This window comes from Salvelinus fontinalis, chromosome 21 (genome assembly GCF_029448725.1).
Source record: "Salvelinus fontinalis isolate EN_2023a chromosome 21, ASM2944872v1, whole genome shotgun sequence".
NCBI lineage: Eukaryota > Metazoa > Chordata > Actinopteri > Salmoniformes > Salmonidae > Salvelinus > Salvelinus fontinalis.
In genome coordinates this window covers 47,502,999-47,522,035 of record NC_074685.1, presented here as the reverse complement: position 1 = coordinate 47,522,035, position 19,037 = coordinate 47,502,999, and the positions used below count along the sequence as shown (strand labels likewise).

At 45.5% G+C, this 19,037-nt stretch overlaps 1 protein-coding gene across 1 annotated transcript in view; it reads left to right on the top strand.

Moving 5' to 3' along the window:
- LOC129819043 (A disintegrin and metalloproteinase with thrombospondin motifs 19-like) overlaps nucleotides 1–19,037 on the top strand; it is a 169,110-nt gene that overhangs the window by 133,118 nt on the left and 16,955 nt on the right. Inside the window, exons 17-21 of the mRNA XM_055875548.1 lie at nucleotides 4,092–4,249; nucleotides 7,045–7,213; nucleotides 8,791–8,926; nucleotides 12,044–12,248; nucleotides 17,975–18,127. Coding sequence (XP_055731523.1) covers nucleotides 4,092–4,249; nucleotides 7,045–7,213; nucleotides 8,791–8,926; nucleotides 12,044–12,248; nucleotides 17,975–18,127 — 821 coding nt within the window. The remainder of the gene's footprint in view (nucleotides 1–4,091; nucleotides 4,250–7,044; nucleotides 7,214–8,790; nucleotides 8,927–12,043; nucleotides 12,249–17,974; nucleotides 18,128–19,037) is intronic.

The window sequence follows — 19,037 nt, the reverse complement described above, 5'->3', positions numbered from 1 at the left end:
AGCTTTAGTGAGAGAGCATTAGTTCCCCAGCTCCACACATCTCCTCTCATCTCTCATATGGCTGTCTTTCAGATGTCTCTCTTTCAGATGACTCCTAGTGTAACCACACAACACAAGCCCTGTGCTGTAATGATATGTCTAATATGTGTCAGCAGACCTGCCTGCTATCAGGGAGTAATATGTCTCAAGTGGCACCCTATTCCCTATGTAGTGCACTACTTATAGCCATTTGGGATTCAACCTGACTGTTTTTCTCCCCTGCCTGCCAGCGTCCTGACTCCTGCCTTTCATGTGATTAGGAACCACGAGGCGACTCACTTCGATTACACTGAGAGGCTGCTGGGGCAGTCCTCTCTACTTCCCCAGAGTCACTACTTTCCCCTCCTCTCTACTTTCCCCTCTTCTCTACTTCCCCAGACCCTCTACTTCCCCAGACCCTCTACTTAGTGTGAGATTTGCAACGACAAGTTTTGAGAAAGGTGATCAGCAATAGCCAATGAGAGAAGAAGACGGTGAGATGATGACGTTGTATCATATCACCCAGAATGTGTAGACTCCAATGATGTATATAAACCATGGATTGCTGATGCTATGTATTAGCCAATGAGAGGCTTTGAAGCCACCGAGGAACAGTGACATTAGTACTTGAAAAACAATGATGCTTAAAGGAGTCTCTACTTTCCCTCCTCTCTACTTCTCCCTCCTCTCTACTTCCCCAGAGTCTCTACTTCTCCCTCCTCTCTACTTCCCCAAGGTCTCTACTTCCTCAATGTCTCTACTTCCCCAAGGTCTCTACTTCCTCAATGTCTCTACTTCCCCAGAGTCTCTACTTCCCCAGAATCTCTACTTTGTCCTCCTCTCTACTACCCCCTCCTCTCTACTTCCCCAGAGTCTCTACTTCTCCCGCCTCTCTACTTCCCCAGAGTCTCTACTTCTCCCGCCTCTCTACTTCCCCAGAGTCTCTACTTCCCCCGCCTCTTTACTTCCCCCGCCTCTCTACTTCCCCAGAGTCTCTACTTCCCCAGAGTCTCTACTTCCTCAATGTCTCTACTTCCCCAGAGTCTCTACTTCCCCAGAATCTCTACTTTGTCCTCCTCTCTACTACCCCCTCCTCTCTACTTCCCCAGAGTCTCTACTTCTCCCGCCTCTCTACTTCCCCAGAGTCTCTACTTCCCCCGCCTCTTTACTTCCCCAGAGTCTCTACTTCCCCCTCCTCTCTACTTCCCCAGAGTCTCTACTTCTCCCGCCTCTCTACTTCCCCAGAGTCTCTACTTCTCCCACCTCTCTACTTCCCCAGAGTCTCTACTTCCCCAGAGTCTCTACTTCCCCAGAGTCTCTACTTCCCCAGAGTCTCTACTTCCCCAGAGTCTCTACTTCCCCAGAGTCTCTACTTCCCCAGAGTCTCTACTTCCCCAGAGTCTCTACTTCTCCCACCTCTCTACTTCCCCAGAGTCTCTACTTCCCCAGAGTCTCTACTTCCCCAGAGTCTCTACTTCCCCAGAGTCTCTACTTCCCCAGAATCTCTACTTCCCCAGAGTCTCTACTTCACCCGCCTCTCTACTTCTCCCTCCTCTCTACTTCTCCCGCCTCTCTACTTCTCCCGCCTCTCTACTTCCCCAGAGTCTCTACTTCCCCAGAGTCTCTACTTCCCCCGCCTCTCTACTTCACCCGCCTCTCTACTTCTCCCTCCTCTCTACTACCCCCTCCTCTCTACTTCCCCAAGGTCTCTACTTCCCCAATGTCTCTACTTCCCAGAGTCTCTAATTCACCAGAGGCTCTACTTCACCAGAGGCTCTACTTCCCCCTCCTCTCTACTACCCCTCCTCTCTACTACCCCCTCCTCTCTACTACCCCTCCTCTCTACTACCCCTCCTCTCTACTTCCCCAGTGTCTCTGCTTCCCCACCACCATTCCTTCCTCACTCCCCATTCGCTAAGCCATCCCTCTCCACCCTCCCAGGATGCCAATCTGCTAAGGAGAAGCCAAATGAGTTCAAACGCATGTAGAGGGAAGAGTGATAAGATTGGACAAGAGGTTACTGTTAGGATTCTGGCGAGTGTGTGTGTGTGTGTGTGTGTGTGTGTGTGTGTGTGTGTGTGTGTGTGTGTGTGTGTGTGTGTGTGTGTGTGTGTGTGTGTGTGTGTGTGTGTGTGTGTGTGTGTGTGTGTGTGTGTGTGTGTGTGTGTGTGTGTGTGTGTGTGTGTGAAGAGAATAACACCATTCTAAAGTATGTTGTAGAATACATTATCAAAGGAGATAAACAAGGTTCAAAAAACAAGCATCAATTGTTGTAAATATATATTGACGTTTCAAATAATTTTGTAAACACGTCTAAGATGAAGGACCTCACAGCTAAACACGTCTAAAATGAAGGACCTCACAGCTAAACACGTCTAAGATGAAGGCCTCACAGCTAAACACATGTAAGATGAAGGCCTCACAGCTAAACACGTCTAAGATGAAGGACCTCACAGCTAAACACGTCTAAGATGAAGGACCTCACAGCTAAACACGTCTAAGATGAAGGACCTCACAGCTAAACACGTCTAAGATGAAGGACCTCACATCTAAACACGTCTAAGATGAAGGACTTCACAGCTAAACACGTCTAAGATGAAGGACCTCACAGCTAAACACGTCTAAGATGAAGGACCTCACATCTAAACACGTCTAAGATGAAGGACCTCACATCTAAACACGTCTAAGATGAAGGACTTCACAGCTAAACACGTCTAAGATGAAGGCCTCATAGCTAAACACGTCTAAGATGAAGGACCTCACATCTAAACACGTCTAAGATGAAGGACCTCACAGGTAAACACGTCTAAGATGAAGGACCTCACATCTAAACACGTCTAAGATGAAGGACTTCACAGCTAAACACGTCTAAGATGAAGGACCTCACAGCTAAACACGTCTAAGATGAAGGACCTCACAGCTAAACACGTCTAAGATGAAGGACCTCACAGCTAAACACGTCTAAGATGAAGGAACTCACAGCTAAACACGTCTAAGATGAAGGCCTCACAGCTAAACACGTCTAGGATGAAGGCCTCACAGCTAAACACGTCTAAGATGAAACCTCACAGCTAAACACGTCTAAGATGAAGGACCTCACAGCTCAACACGTCTAAGATGAAGGACCTCACATCTAAACACGTCTAAGATGAAGGTCCTCACAGCTCAACACGTCTAAGATGAAGGACCTCACAGCTAAACACGTCTAAGATGAAGGACCTCATAGCTAAACACGTCTAAGATGAAGGACCTCACAGCTAAACACGTCTAAGATGAAGGCCTCACAGCTAAACACATGTAAGATGAAGGCCTCACAGCTAAACACATGTAAGATGAAGGCCTCACAGCTAAACACGTCTAAGATGAAGGACCTCACAGCTAAACACGTCTAAGATGAAGGACCTCACAGCTAAACACGCCTAAGATGAAGGACCTCACAGCTAAACACGTCTAAGATGAAGGCCTCATAGCTAAACACGTCTAAGATGAAGGACCTCACATCTAAACACGTCTAAGATGAAGGCCTCACAGCTAAACACGTCTAAGATGAAGGCCTCACAGCTAAACACGTCTAAGATGAAGGCCTCATAGCTAAACACGTCTAAGATGAAGGACCTCACATCTAAACACGTCTCAGATGAAGGACCTCACAGCTAAACACGCCTAAGATGAAGGACCTCACAGCTAAACACGTCTAAGATGAAGGCCTCATAGCTAAACACTTCTAAGATGAAGGACCTCACATCTAAACACGTCTAAGATGAAGGCCTCACAGCTAAACACGTCTAAGATGAAGGCCTCACATCTAAGTGGTAAACTGAACTTTGGCCAGACTGCTGCCTTGTATTTTTCCCTCCCTCACAGTATCAACAACATCCGTCCACAGAGTGGGTACAAGTTACATGTGCATCAAAACAGTGGAAACATCCCAAAATGGTACTCTATTCACTATATAATGGACAACATTTAACCAGAGCCCATGAATTACTATCTAGGGAATAGGGTGCCATTTGGGACTGTAACCATTAAGTCCCAAATGATCTCTGCTGCATTTCCTTGTTTACTTTCTGCAGCACTCAAAGACACAAACAAGCATTCCATCAACAGCGACTGGAAGATAGACCGCCCAGGAGCCTTCAACATGGCGGGCACCACCGTTCACTACGTCCGGAGAGGACTGTGGGAGAAAATGTCAGCCAGAGGTCCCACTACCTCCCCGCTGCATCTCATGGTGAATTACTTCCTTATTTCCTTATGTCTCTGTAAACCTGGGTTCAAATACTATTTGGAATCTTTGAACCTACTTTCAGCGTTTGTTTTAGCCTGTCTGGAGTGGCTCAGTTGTTAGAGCAATGGCACTTGCAATGCCAGGGTTGTGGGTTCGATTCCCTCGGGGGATTAGTATCAATGGAAAAGGTATGCATTCACTACTGTACATTGCTCTGGATAAGAGTGTCTGCTGATGTGCAGGGTTTTCACTTATGGGACTTTTCTGTTGGTTCCATTACAACAGGCAAGCTCAATGAAGCACATCATTTTGAAAGTGATTTCAGATTATACTTGAACCCAGGGCTGCTCTGTGGGTTTACATCCATTTGTGGTCACGTCCTCTAGTCCTGATGTGCTATCAGGGCTACGCAGTTTCATTATTGTGGTCACGTCCCCTAGTCCTGAGGTGCTACCAGGGCTACGCAGTTTCATTATTGTGGTCACGTCCCCTAGTCCTAAGGTGCTACCAGGGCTACGCAGTTTCATTATTGTGGTCACGTCCCCTAGTCCTGAGGTGCTACCAAGGCTACGCAGTTTCATTATTGTGGTCACGTCCTCTAGTCCTGAGGTGCTACCAGGGCTACGCAGTTTCATTATTGTGGTCACGTCCCCTAGTCCTGAGGTGCTACCAAGGCTACGTAGTTTCATTATTGTGGTCACGTCCTCTAGTCCTGAGGTGCTACCAGGGCTACGCAGTTTCATTATTGTGGTCACGTCCCCTAATCCTGAGGTGCTACCAGGGCTACGCAGTTTCATTATTGTGGTCACGTCCCCTAGTCCTGAGGTGCTACCAAGGCTACGCAGTTTCATTATTGTGGTCACGTCCTCTAGTCCTGAGGTGCTACCAGGGCTACGCAGTTTCATTATTGTGGTCACGTCCTCTAGTCCTGAGGTGCTACCAGGGCTACGCAGTTTCATTATTGTGGTCACGTCCTCTAGTCCTGAGGTGCTACCAGGGCTACGCAGTTTCATTATTGTGGTCACGTCCCCTAGTCCTGAGGTGCTACCAGGGCTACGCAGTTTCATTATTGTGGTCACGTCCCCTAGTCCTGAGGTGCTACCAGGGCTACGCAGTTTCATTATTGTGGTCACGTCCCCTAGTCCTAAGGTGCTACCAGGGCTACGCAGTTTCATTATTGTGGTCACGTCCCCTAGTCCTGAGGTGCTACCAAGGCTACGCAGTTTCATTATTGTGGTCACGTCCCCTAGTCCTGAGGTGCTACCAAGGCTACGCAGTTTCATTATTGTGGTCACGTCCTCTAGTCCTGAGGTGCTACCAGGGCTACGCAGTTTCATTATTGTGGTCACGTCCTCTAGTCCTGAGGTGCTACCAGGGCTACGCAGTTTCATTATTGTGGTCACGTCCTCTAGTCCTGAGGTGCTACCAGGGCTACGCAGTTTCATTATTGTGGTCACGTCCCCTAGTCCTGAGGTGCTACCAGGGCTACGCAGTTTCATTATTGTGGTCACGTCCTCTAGTCCTGAGGTGCTACCAGGTCTACGCAGTTTCATTATTGTGGTCACGTCCCCTAGTCCTGAGGTGCTACCAGGGCTACGCAGTTTCATTATTGTGGTCACGTCCCCTAGTCCTGAGGTGCTACAGGGCTAATGTCTAATGGAACTACGGAATTTCTGGTGGTACTATATCCACAGGTGGAAGCGCACACTCCATATGTCAGGTCAGGTTGTGAGTTGGCCTGTGACCAGCCTGGCAGCCTGAGCGCAGACGCGATTAATGATTGAGGATATGATTGGCTGCACGGCTGCCGTTATTAGCTGGCTGGGGCTAGCGACAGCTCTGTCATTGCTGAGATTAGGGTTATAATTTGAATAGCATTAGCCTCCTGACAACTACTAATGAGATTATGTCAACGGGGGGGGGGGGGGGGGGGGGATCATGATAAATCATGATAAATCGGGTCCTGCACAGTGGTTTCATGAAGTAATACATGTTAATTGATAACAGTAGTGTGTGAGCGGCAATATGATATCAAATCAATACGATATCAATACGATATCAAATCAATACGATATCAAATCATGTCTCAGTGGTTTTGGAAAGTGTCTCTTCAAAAACAGTTGTTTGTTTCTTCTCCATTTTGGAAATGAAGTGCATGTATTGTAATGTTTTTATTTCAATGTATTTACAGAGGAAGTAGTCTTTTGAGAAGCTATGCAGCGTTTGTGTACTTTTTTCTGAAACAACCCCTAGTCCCTAACCCCTAGTCCCTAACCCTAGTCCCTAACCCCTAGTTTCTTGCCCCTAGCCAGGGATACTCAAATCTGGACCTTGAGTCCAGTTCCAATTCTGATTTGAATGTTTTACCTGGTAGTTAATTGTACTCACATGGTACCCCAGGTTTAAACCAGTCCCTTACTAAATTGCAAGAATGAAAATCAGTTTGGAACTGGACTCGAGGTCCAGATGTGTGTATCCCTGGACACGTCATGTAAATCTGGAATATGGCCGTAGCTCCACCTTGCCCTCCACATTGATAGGCTAGTTGGAATTTACCTATTCAATTATTTTCAGTCCACCTGCCTAGGGTGTAATAGGGGCTGTGGTTTGTTACTGGAATTGGTTGACTGAATCCACAAACTTAAGGCAATAACGTCAAACATTAGACAAATATTAGACAAATGTTGAACTCTTATCCCCCTGACCCAGGTGCTGCTGTTTTTAAACTTGAGGCAATAACATCAAACATTAGACAAACATTACTCAAACGTTTACCTTATATTATCCGCCTGACCCAGGTGCTGCTGTTCAATGAGCAGAACCATGGCATCCATTACGAGTACACCATCCCCACAGAGGCTAACATGGAACCCCAGGGGGGGTTAGGACCGGGGGCCATGCCCAGTGAATCCCTCTTCATGTGGACCCACTCTGGCTGGGAGGACTGCCATGCCGTGTGTGGAGGAGGTAGGAACACCAACACAACCCATTGACATCCAGGAGTGTGTGTGTGTGTGTGTTTTAAAGGAGAGGAGTGGAGATTCAGTCTCATTACGTATTCTATTAGGTATTAGCTAGATGAGAAACAGAGGCCGGGACAGGTTAAGAGGAGTTATTAGCTAGATGAGAAACAGAGGCCGGGACAGGTTAAGAGGAGTTATTAGCTAGATGAGAAACAGAGGCTGGGACAGATTAAGAGGAGTTATTAGCTAGATGAGAAACAGAGGCTGGGACAGGTTAAGAGGAGTTATTAGCTAGATGAGAAACAGAGGCTGGGACATGTTAAGAGGAGTTATTAGCTAGATGAGAAACAGAGGCCGGGACAGGTTAAGAGGAGTTATTAGCTAGATGAGAAACAGAGGCCGGGACAGGTTAAGAGGCGTTATTAGCTAGATGAGAAACAGAGGCTGGGACAGGTTAAGAGGCGTTATTAGCTAGATGAGAAACAGAGGCTGGGACAGGTTAAGAGGCGTTATTAGCTAGATGAGAAACAGAGGCCGGGACAGGTTAAGAGGAGTTATTAGCTAGATGAGAAACAGAGGCCGGGACAGGTTAAGAGGCGTTATTAGCTAGATGAGAAACAGAGGCTGGGACAGGTTAAGAGGCGTTATTAGCTAGATGAGAAACAGAGGCTGGGACAGGTTGAGGCGTTATTAGCTAGATGAGAAACAGAGGCCGGGACATGTTAAGAGGAGTTATTAGCTAGATGAGAAACAGAGGCTGGGACAGGTTAAGAGGCGTTATTAGCTAGATGAGAAACAGAGGCTGGGACAGGTTAAGAGGCGTTATTAGCTAGATGAGAAACAGAGGCCGGGACATGTTAAGAGGAGTTATTAGCTAGATGAGAAACAGAGGCTGGGACAGGTTAAGAGGCGTTATTAGCTAGATGAGAAACAGAGTCTGGGACAGATTAAGAGGAGTTATTAGCTAGATGAGAAACAGAGGCTGGGACAGGTTAAGAGGAGTTATTAGCTAGATGAGAAACAGAGGCTGGGACATGTTAAGAGGAGTTATTAGCTAGATGAGAAACAGAGGCTGGGACAGGTTAAGAGGAGTTATTAGCTAGATGAGAAACAGAGGCTGGGACATGTTAAGAGGAGTTATTAGCTAGATGAGAAACAGAGGCTGGGACAGGTTAAGAGGCGTTATTAGCTAGATGAGAAACAGAGGCTGGGACAGGTTAAGAGGAGTTATTAGCTAGATGAGAAACAGAGGCTGGGACAGGCGTTATTAGCTAGATGAGAAACAGAGGCTGGGACATGTTAAGAGGCGTTATTAGCTAGATAAGAAACAGAGGCTGGGACAGATTAAGAGGAGTTATTAGCTAGATGAGAAACAGAGGCTGGGACAGGTTAAGAGGCGTTATTAGCTAGATGAGAAACAGAGGCTGGGACAGGTTAAGAGGCGTTATTAGCTAGATGAGAAACAGAGGCTGGGACAGGTTAAGAGGAGTTATTAGCTAGATGAGAAACAGAAGCCGGGACATGACATTGCTTGATCCCTTTCCAATACTTTGTCGTTCATATTAGATTTTTCTTCTCTAGGAGAAAGAAAGACAATCGTCACCTGCACTAACATTGTCAACAAAACTACAAGTGTGGTGGACCACCGAAGATGTCGTCACCTAACCAAACCTGAGCCTCAAATCCGCAAGTGCAATGATCAGCCCTGCCAGACAAGGTAAAAATCAGCCCTGCCAGACAAGGTAAAGATCAGCCCTGCCAGACAAGGTAAAGATCAGCCCTGCCAGACAAGGTAAAGATCAGCCCTGCCAGACTAGGTAAAGATCAGCCCTGACAGACAAGGTAAAAATCAGCCCTGATAGACAAGGTAAAGATCAGCCCTGCCAGACAAGGTAAAGATCAGCCCTGCCAGACAAGGTAATGATCAGCCCTGCCAGACAAGGTAAAGATCAGCACTGCCAGACAAGGTAAAGATCAGCCCTGACAGACTAGGTAAAGATCAGCCCTGCCAGACAAGGTAAAGATCAGCCCTGACAGACAAGGTAAAGATCAGCCCTGACAGACTAGGTAAAGATCAGCCCTGGCAGACAAGGTAAAGATCAGCCCTGCCAGACAAGGTAAAGATCAGCCCTGCCAGACAAGGTAAAGATCAGCCCTGCCAGACAAGGTAAAGATCAGCCCTGCCAGACAAGGTAATGATCAGCCCTGCCAGACAAGGTAATGATCAGCCCTGCCAGACAAGGTAAAGATCGGCCCTGCCAGACTAGGTAAAGATCAGCCCTGGCAGACAAGGTAAAGATTTAGATGCACTATTGGAAAGTGGCTGTTCCACTGGATGTCATAAGGTGAATGCACCAATTTGTAAGTCGCTCTGGATAAGAGCGTCTGCTAAATGACTTAAATGTAAATGTAATGTAAAGATCAGCCCTGCCAGACAAGGTAAAGATAAGTGCTGGTACAATATGGCTGTTCCTTCTTCTCCCTTCCCTCTCAGGCTTTGTTATAACTGGCAGATAGTCTGATATTATATGGTCCCGTGTGGCTCAGTTGGTAGAACATGGCACTTGCAAAGTCAGGGTTGTGGGTTCAATTCCCATGGAGGGACTAGTATGAACATCTATGCACTCACTCTGGATAAGACTGTCTGCTTAAATGACTAAACATTTTACCAAAAAAATGATGGGGGGGGGATAGTGTAATAGCAACATTCATTGAGAACAGACTTTTTAATTCTTATAGAAGAATTATGTTACTATTGAGTCATATTGCACATGTAGCTCAAAGAGAAATCAAACTTCACTTCGCCATGCCAAAGTCTGGGATGCTTGTTAACAATGACAGTTGATCATGTGTTCTTCTCATAGTAAACAGTCCACATCCAGCAAGTTCTGGTAGTTCCTGGAAATGGTTGTTCCACTTTAGTTGAAGGATCTTCTGTAGCAACTTCTTAACACATTTATAGAAGTGTTCCATGATATACTCTGAAGTGCTGCAAACTCCGTCGTTAAAGGGGGAATCTGAGATTGGTACATACATTTTTTAAACTTTTAAATGAATTATGTATAGCCATTGAAGAATATGACAAATTAAAATAAAAAAATGAGCTTAGCTTAACTGTCGTACTCCATCAGAATCCTAAATATAAGCTTGTTTTACGCCAATGTTTTACTTGTCTTACTCCCAGCTGTTTTTCAATGATGGGGTGGGCGATTTCTCGCTGTTTAGATCCCAGATTGCCTCTTTAATGCTGACGTAAGCTGAGCCTTAGATCGTCCATTGCATATTGGATTGAGGTGATACACCAAGTCACATTTGTTGACAGAAGCCAGTACAAACATTTACATGAAGCCCACAAAGTTGTTTTGTCTTGATTATAAACGTGCAGCCCTTCTTCCCCGGGCCTATACCAGTACAGAACTTTCCCTTATTTTCCTGCAAGGCTAGTCAAAGGCTAGTCCAATGCTAGTCCAATGCTAGTCCAAGGCAAGTCCAAGGCTAGTCCAAGGCTAGTCCAAGGCAAGTCCAATGCTAGTCTAATGCTAGTCCAATGCTAGTCCAAGGCTAGTACAATGCTAGTCCAATGCTAGTCCAAGGCAAGTCCAAGGCTAGTCCAAGGCTAGTCCAAGGCAAGTCCAATGCTAGTCTAATGCTAGTCTAATGCTAGTCCAAGGCAAGTCCAAGGCTAGTCTAATGCTAGTCCAAGTCTAGTCCAAGGCTAGTCTAATGCTAGTCCAAGGCTAGTCCAAGGCTAGTCCAAGTCTAGTCCAAGGCTAGTCCAAGGCTAGTCCAATGCTAGTCCACACTCGCTGCTGACATTTACATTCCACCACAATGCATCCCCTGGAAACCATTAGTTTCTCTCTCTTATCTGTCATATGTATCTGGGGTATTACACTTCATCTGCAGCCGAGCAGTAAGCAGCAAGCTGTGAGCTTTCATCACCCCGAGCCGCGGATAAATAACATTTACAGTCCTGCCGTGCTCAACAACAACAAAAAACCCGGCAATCAGATAATGGCAGAACAGACCACTGGATCTGTGGATCTGATGTCAGATGGGGATTTGGGGGGGGGGGGGGGGGGGGGGGGGAGCGTGATAGGTCAACAAGGCCACGTCATGTTCCTGTTTGGCCCGAGCAGACTTCCAGCTGGACCCTGTCCTCTCCGGCTGCTCTACCCTGATCGCAGTCACCGAGGGGAGGCTTGGATGGAGCATATCCACCCCACCATCACCATCATCCACCAGTAGAACCAGACTCTCCCTGGTGCCTCTGCCTGCACATCTGTCACCCAGATGGGGCCACATTACGTCAGAACCAGCCTGGTAGCCTTCCTCTAGGGCTGTGCTTGGGCCTGGTTGTCTGTTTATGGGGCGTCATTAACACTGAGATGAGATCCCCCCCGCACACACACACACAAACACACACACATACACTCACCGTTCACGTTCCTGCTCCTTGGCTTAGGTTTCTCTGTTGAATGGGAATGAGGTCTGGTGGCCACATTGTTTACACAAAGCAGAAGGTTGTTGTGGAGAGAGATGTTTTTGTGATATATGGTGTGTGTCTGTCTGTCTGTCTGTGTATGTGTATGTTTATGAGTGTGTGCGTACTGTGTATATGTTTGTGTGTACTGTGTGTGTGTGTACTGTGTGCGTACTGTGTGTGTGTGTACTGTGTGTGTGTGTGTGTGTGTGTTCTGTGTGTGTGTGTGTGTTCTGTGTGTGTGTGTGTGTGTGTGTGTGTGTGTGTGTGTGTGTGTGTGTGTGTGTGTGTGTGTGTGTGTGTGTGTGTGTACACAGTATGTGTGTATCAATGTGCTCTCTACCCCTCCAGGTGGATGATGACTGAGTGGACGTCTTGCTCTCGTACCTGTGGTAGAGGCTCTCAGAGCAGACAGGTTGCCTGCACCTTGCAGCTAGCCAACGGCACCCTGGTCAAAGCCAAGGACCGCGACTGTGCCGGCCCCAAGCCGGCCCCCACACAACGCTGCGAGGGCCAGGACTGTCTTACCGTGTGGGAGGCTGGCGTGTGGTCTGAGGTGAGGCCACACACTCTTCGTTGTGATGCACTATTTACTCTATTTATTTTACATCAAAAGAAAATATGGATTCAAAATGCATTTATTCTATGAATATTGTGTTTCAGTGTGATTTTACTCACATGTTCACTTTTACACAAGTCAAAGTGGTGACCATATGTCCCTCTGTAATCTATGGCTGAATCTCAACTTAAAAACTGGGCCACAGAGCCCTTTATCGAGAGACCGCTTAGCTGATGTGTTCAGTAGTGACCACTAGTGTCCAAATTAGACTTAGCTGATGTGTTGAGTAGTGACCACTAGTGTCCAAATTAGACTTAGCTGATGTGTTCAGTAGTGACCACTAGTGTCCAAATTAGACTTAGCTGATGTGTTCAGTAGTGACCACTAGTGTCCAAATTAGACTTAGCTGATGTGTTGAGTAGTGACCACTAGTGTCCAAATTAGACTTAGCTGATGTGTTCAGTAGTGACCACTAGTGTCCAAATTAGACTTAGCTGATGTGTTGAGTAGTGACCACTAGTGTCCAAATTAGAGACTTAGCTGATGTGTTCAGTAGTGACCACTAGTGTCCAAATTAGACTTAGCTGATGTGTTGAGTAGTGACCACTAGTGTCCAAATTAGAGACTTAGCTGATGTGTTCAGTAGTAACCACTAGTGTCCAAATTAGACTTAGCTGATGTGTTCAGTAGTGACCACTAGTGTCCAAATTAGAGACTTAGCTGATGTGTTCAGTAGTGACCACTAGTGTCCAAATTAGGCTTAGCTGATGTGTTCAGTAGTGACCACTAGTGTCCAAATTAGGCTTAGGTGATGTGTTCAGTAGTGACCACTAGTGTCCAAATTAGACTTAGCTGGTGTGTTCAGTAGTGACCACTAGTGTCCAAATTAGGCTTAGGTGATGTGTTCAGTAGTGACCACTAGTGTCCAAATTAGACTTAGCTAATGTGTTCAGTAGTGGCCATTGAGACAATGCCACCTGGTCAAATTCAAAACGTTCTAAACCATTGTGTAGCCAGCTATGTTATAAAATAGCTAGCTTGCAGTCAGTTATGTTGCTAAGTAACAATCCTAAGATTCATGGGTAAAGTCTGCTAGCAAAGACACTGAGTAGATAGATGCCTCACTTGGTAGCGAGGAGAATTGAGGGCGTAGTGGAACCCTCGACAATTCGACAGCTAGCAAATGAGATAACATGATTATGAACTTTAGTGAGCAAGAACGCAAAAAATAAAGTGGTATAAGTGTTTGGCTCAAGATTCAACTCATTCAGAATGGGCAGAATGTACTTAATATACATTTAGTCTATTCACATTTTACATGACCACTTTTAAAAAGTCTCACTAGAGTACAAACTCACATAGACAGGGCTATTTAAGCTAATATGCCAATGTTTAGCCCCAGAAGCTTATGTAGAGAGAGATTTTAGAGAGAGGCTAGCTCCCAGAATATTTCCCTTGGCACTTCACATAGAGGGGCTTACGCAATGATGCTGAGATTCCTTTGAGTTCTCTCTATAGCACCTGCACATCACTGGCTCAGACCTTGCTGCCAGCATCTCCCTCTACCCCCATCCTCCCCTCTCCTTCATTCTCATGCTCCCTCCTTCCCTCCCACCCTTTCAGGGCCTGCTGGCAGCAGACTAAAGGAACCAGGCCTCGACCAGTTCTCTAACAGTATCGATAAGGAGAAAATATCTCAATCGAGATTCTCTCATGTGGCTCCAATTTCTCATTTTGAAGATTTTCGTTTTCTCACACATTAAACACTGTTGCTTTTTCTCGGTCCCCGTTGAAGTATGTTTATGTAAGAAGTCGATGAGGGAAAATCCTTCTGTTTTGATAATGCAGTTGATGAAAGGACGTTAATACTATCAAAGGGGAGTAAATTGATGAATTGTTTTATGGGTAAATGAGTTCATAGCTTTCTAGTATTTGTAGTGTTTGCAGCTGTGTGTATGTGGGAGTGTACGTTTGTGGTTCCCCCTGTTTGTGGATTAGTCATTCGGTAAAAGGCAATGTTACTCTAGGTTTAGACTTAGCTAATGCCCTGTGGACAGACACAACCTCCCCTCATAAAACTTGAGGCGGCAGGTAGCCTAGTGGTTAGAGCGTTGGACTTGTAACCAAAAGGTTGCAAGATCGAATCCCCGAGCTGACAAGGTCGTTCTGCCCCTGAACAAGGCAGTTAACCCACTGTTCCTAGGCCGTCATTGAAAATAAGAATTTGTTCTTAACTGACTTGCCTAGTTAAATGAAGGTTAAAAAAAAAAAAAAACTCTAGGTAAAGACTTAGCTAACGCCCCCCCCCCCCCGGACAAACACAACCTTCACTCATCAAACTCTAGGTAAAGACTTAGCTAACGCCCCCCCTCCCCCCCCGGACAAACACAACCTTCACTCATCAAACTCTAGGTAAAGACTTAGCTAACGCCCCCCCTCCCCCCCCAGACAAACACATCCTTCACTCATCAAACTCTAGGTAAAGACTTAGCTAACGCCCCCCCTCCCTCCCCCCAGACAAACACATCCTTCACTCATCAAACTCTAGGTAAAGACTTAGCTAATGCCCCCCTCCCCCCCCCCAGACAAACACATCCTTCACTCATCAAACTCTAAGTAGAGACTAAGCTAACGCACCCCTCCCCCCCCAGACAAACACATCCTTCACTCATCAAACTCTAGGTAAAGACTTAGCTAACGCCCCCCCTCCCTCCCCCCAGACAAACACATCCTTCACTCATCAAACTCTAGGTAAAGACTTAGCTAATGCCCCCCTCCCCCCCCCAGACAAACACATCCTTCACTCATCAAACTCTTATGTGCTGGAGTGTTTATGCCAGTGCATGTTCGCTTTCCTCTGACAAGGAATTACAACACAAAGAACTGAACTAAAATTGTCACATTTCACCAGACCATAAACCATTGTAATAACCTGGCCTAAAAAACATGAACATGTAGCATTGGAATAACCTTAAAATACACATGTCTTTTTTCATTTAACCTAAATGTATTAATCATTATTTTAAACCTATGTTTTACCTTCCTGTTTAATTGTCTCTAAAAATAAATAAAAAACCCAATGCAAACAAAGTCACTCACTCACACACACACACACACACACACACACACACACACACACACACACACACACACACACACAATAAAACACTTTTACAGTAAACATTACACTCACAACAGTTCCAAAAGAATAAAGACATTTCAAATGTTATATTATGTGCAAATAGTTACAGTATAAAAGGGAAAATAAATAAACATGAGTTGTATTTACAACGGTGTTTGTTCTTCAATTGGTTGCCCTTTTCTTGTGGCAAGAGGTCACACATCTTGCTGCTGTGATGGCACACTGTGGTATTTTACCCAATAGATATGGGAGTTAATCAAAATTGGGTTTGTTTTCAAATTCTTTGTGGGTCTGTGTAATCTGAGGGAAATAAGTGCAGCTCAGTGTCACGTTCCTGACCTGTTTTCCGTTGTTTTTGTATTTGTTTAGTATGGTCAGGGCGTGAGCTGGGTGGGTAGTCTATGTTATGTGTTTCTATGTTGGGTTCAATGTGTTGCCTGATATGGTTCTCAATTAGGGGCAGGTGTTTGACGTTTCCTCTGATTGAGAACCATATTAAGGTAGGCTGTTCACACTGTTTGTTTGTGGGTGATTGTCTTCCGTGTTAGTGTTTGTACCACACGGGACTGTTTCGTTTGTCTAGTCTGTTCCTGTTCGTGCGTTCTTCGTTTTGTGTAGTTCTCATGTTCAGGTCGGTCTACGTCGTTTTTGTTATTTTGTATTTATTCAAGTGTACTTCGTGTTTCGTCTTGTCTAAATAAATTCATCATGTATTCATCACCCGCTGCATTTTGGTCCAATCCCTACACCTCCTCTTCAGTCGAAGAGGAGGAAATCAATCGTTACACTCAGTTTCCACCTCATTTTGTTGGCAGTGTGCACATAGCCTGTCTTCTCTTGAGAGCCAGGTCTGCCTACAGTGGCCTTTCTCAATAGCAAGGCTATGCTCACTGAGTCTGTACATAGTCAAAGCTTTCCTTACGTTTGGTTCAGTCAGTGGTCAGGTATTCCTGCCACTGTGTACTCTCTGTTTAGGGCCAAATAGCATTGCAGTTTGCTCAGTTTTTTTGTTAATTCTTTCCCATGTGTCAAGTAATGATATTTTAGTTTTCTCATGATTTCGTTGGGTCTAATTGTGTTGGTGTCCTGGGGCTCTGTGGGGTGTGTTTGTGTATCTCTTTGTCTCTCTCTGTCTCTCTCTCTGTTTCTCTCTCTCTCTGTCTCTCTTTCTTTCTCTGTCTCTCTCGATAGTAGCCACCCCTGCAATAATCCCCAATACATTAACCGAGTGATCTCATTTAGAGTTCAAAGGGCAACTAAATTAGTGTGTCTAGACCAAACAAGTGAAATTGACAGTCCTGGGCCAGCTCAACCAACCTCCTTTCCTTCCCATCTGTAAAAAGAAAGGTTTGTAAAATGGGGGGGGGGGGGGGGGGGGGGGGTGAGGGGATGGCCTACCCTCCACCCCACAAAGTAAGAGAAGCTGCTCCCCTCCAATACCTCCCCCCTCCCTCCCATTCTAGCATATGATTTAATGCTCCCCCTGTCGGAGGTTGCGGAGCAGACCATAACTCACCTGGGGACGGGGGTTGCTCGGGAGGGTCTAAAGCGAAACATCTGCCAACACCAGGGGGGTTTTTCGGGGCCGGGCCAAGAGGGCCAAGACTGACAGTGAATGTCCTTGCCTTTGATCACCCCTCCTTGGTCCAATCCCCCAGGCAGCTGTGAACACGTAGGGGCAGAGGAGAGAAAAGTTGGAATTTGAGAGGAGATGTGAAAAGAGAGGAGAGGAGGATAAAGGGATAGAGAGTGACGTGGCCTGATAGATAGGCTACAGGATGAAGTTGCCCCCCCCCCCCCCCCCCCACCCCACCACCAGACTGATCTGGAATTAGCTCACACTAAATCAGTCCTGTATGCAACCACTCCTTGGCAGGAAGTAAAACTGACTCGAGTTCAATGCCTAGGGGTAACATTCAAGTGCACTGCCTCGTGGCTGATTGGGTCATCTCTGTCAGACTCTCTAGCTACCTAATATGCCCCGACAGATTGAAACAGTGCTTCTGATGTAGAAAGACAAAAAATGATCCACTGATATAAAGAAGCTATTGACAGTCAAAGGCAATATGGCAGAAACCTAACCTTTGACCTCACAGAAAAATGGAGGTGAGACAAGCATAGAGCCATCAACACATTATGACAGCCATGCTCCTTTTGGAATAAAACGTCTCTTTCTGGAACGCTGTGTTTTCATTGCAGCGTTGTGTTACAGAGGCAGTTGAAGTGCGTTCTGTGTGGTTCATACGTTGAATTTATCAAACTTATACGTCAAACTGTATGCGTAGACTGCTTGACAGAAACGGTAGCAGAAAAGTGAATGTTGAACTTTTGTTGCACAAATAACCAGATGACGCTGTCGGTGTGATCAAGGCATCAGATCATCCTAACCTCTTGACCTTGTCTGACACATCCAAGATACCTACCATACTTAATGTGTATATGAGTCCAATTCCCTACATAGTGCACTACTTTTGACCAGATACTATGGGTCCAGGTCAAAAGTAGTGCAACGCAATGCTGCAAGGCATTTCCATTGGAAATGAATGTACTGAGACGCAGCCCAATCCATCCTGTGTTGCAGTGCTCGGTGAAGTGTGGGCGGGGGGCGCGCCATCGGCTGGTGAAGTGCACCAACCCACGGAAGAAGTGTGACCTGTCGACCCTGCCCCGTGAGACGGAGGACTGTGAGGACTACTCCAAGTGTTACATCTGGAGGACAGGAGACTGGGCCAAGGTGGGTACATATAGATATAAAACTAATACTACTTCTAATTACTACTACTACTAATACTACTTCTAATTACTACTACTACGAATACTACTTCTAATTACTACTACTACTAATACTACTTCTAATTACTACTACTACGAATACTACTTCTAATTACTACAACTACTAATACTACTTCTAATTACTACTACTACGAATACTACTACTACTAGTATTACTACTACTACTACTATTACTACTACTACTACTACTAATATGAATACTACTACTACGAATACTACTGCTACTACTACTAAGAACTACTACTACTAGTACTACTACTATTGCTTCTGCTTCTAGTACTACTACTGCTGCTGCTACTACTAGTACTACTACTGCTGCTATTATTACTACTAGTACTATACTGCTATTGTTACTACTAGTACTACAACTAATGCTACTACTACTATTGCTGCTACTACTACCACTACTATTATTACTACTAGTACAACTACTACTATTACTACTACTGCTACTACTGCTACTAATAATAATAATAATTTAATAATAATGATAATAATAGTGTTCTATTTAATTATTTGAGTTGTTATTTGTCTGTATCATCTCACCGATTGAGAGTAGTTCCACAATAAACAGTAAGTGAATTGAGTTCCAATCTTACTGACCTCAAACCTGATTCCAGCAATGACCTAAATTACAAATTAGCTCGTAAAATGACCGTAGGCTTCTCTGCTGTATTAGCAAAACGTGTGGTTTGTAACGGCGGTCAGGTGTCTGCCATAGCTTCTGCCAGCCACACTGAGATAAAAGTGTCGTTTTAAACCATTTTGGTGGACGATGCAAAGTATATCATCTATGTAAGCTGACTTTGAACTGGGACACAGTTGAGGTGTAAGGGGTAATACGGCATTTG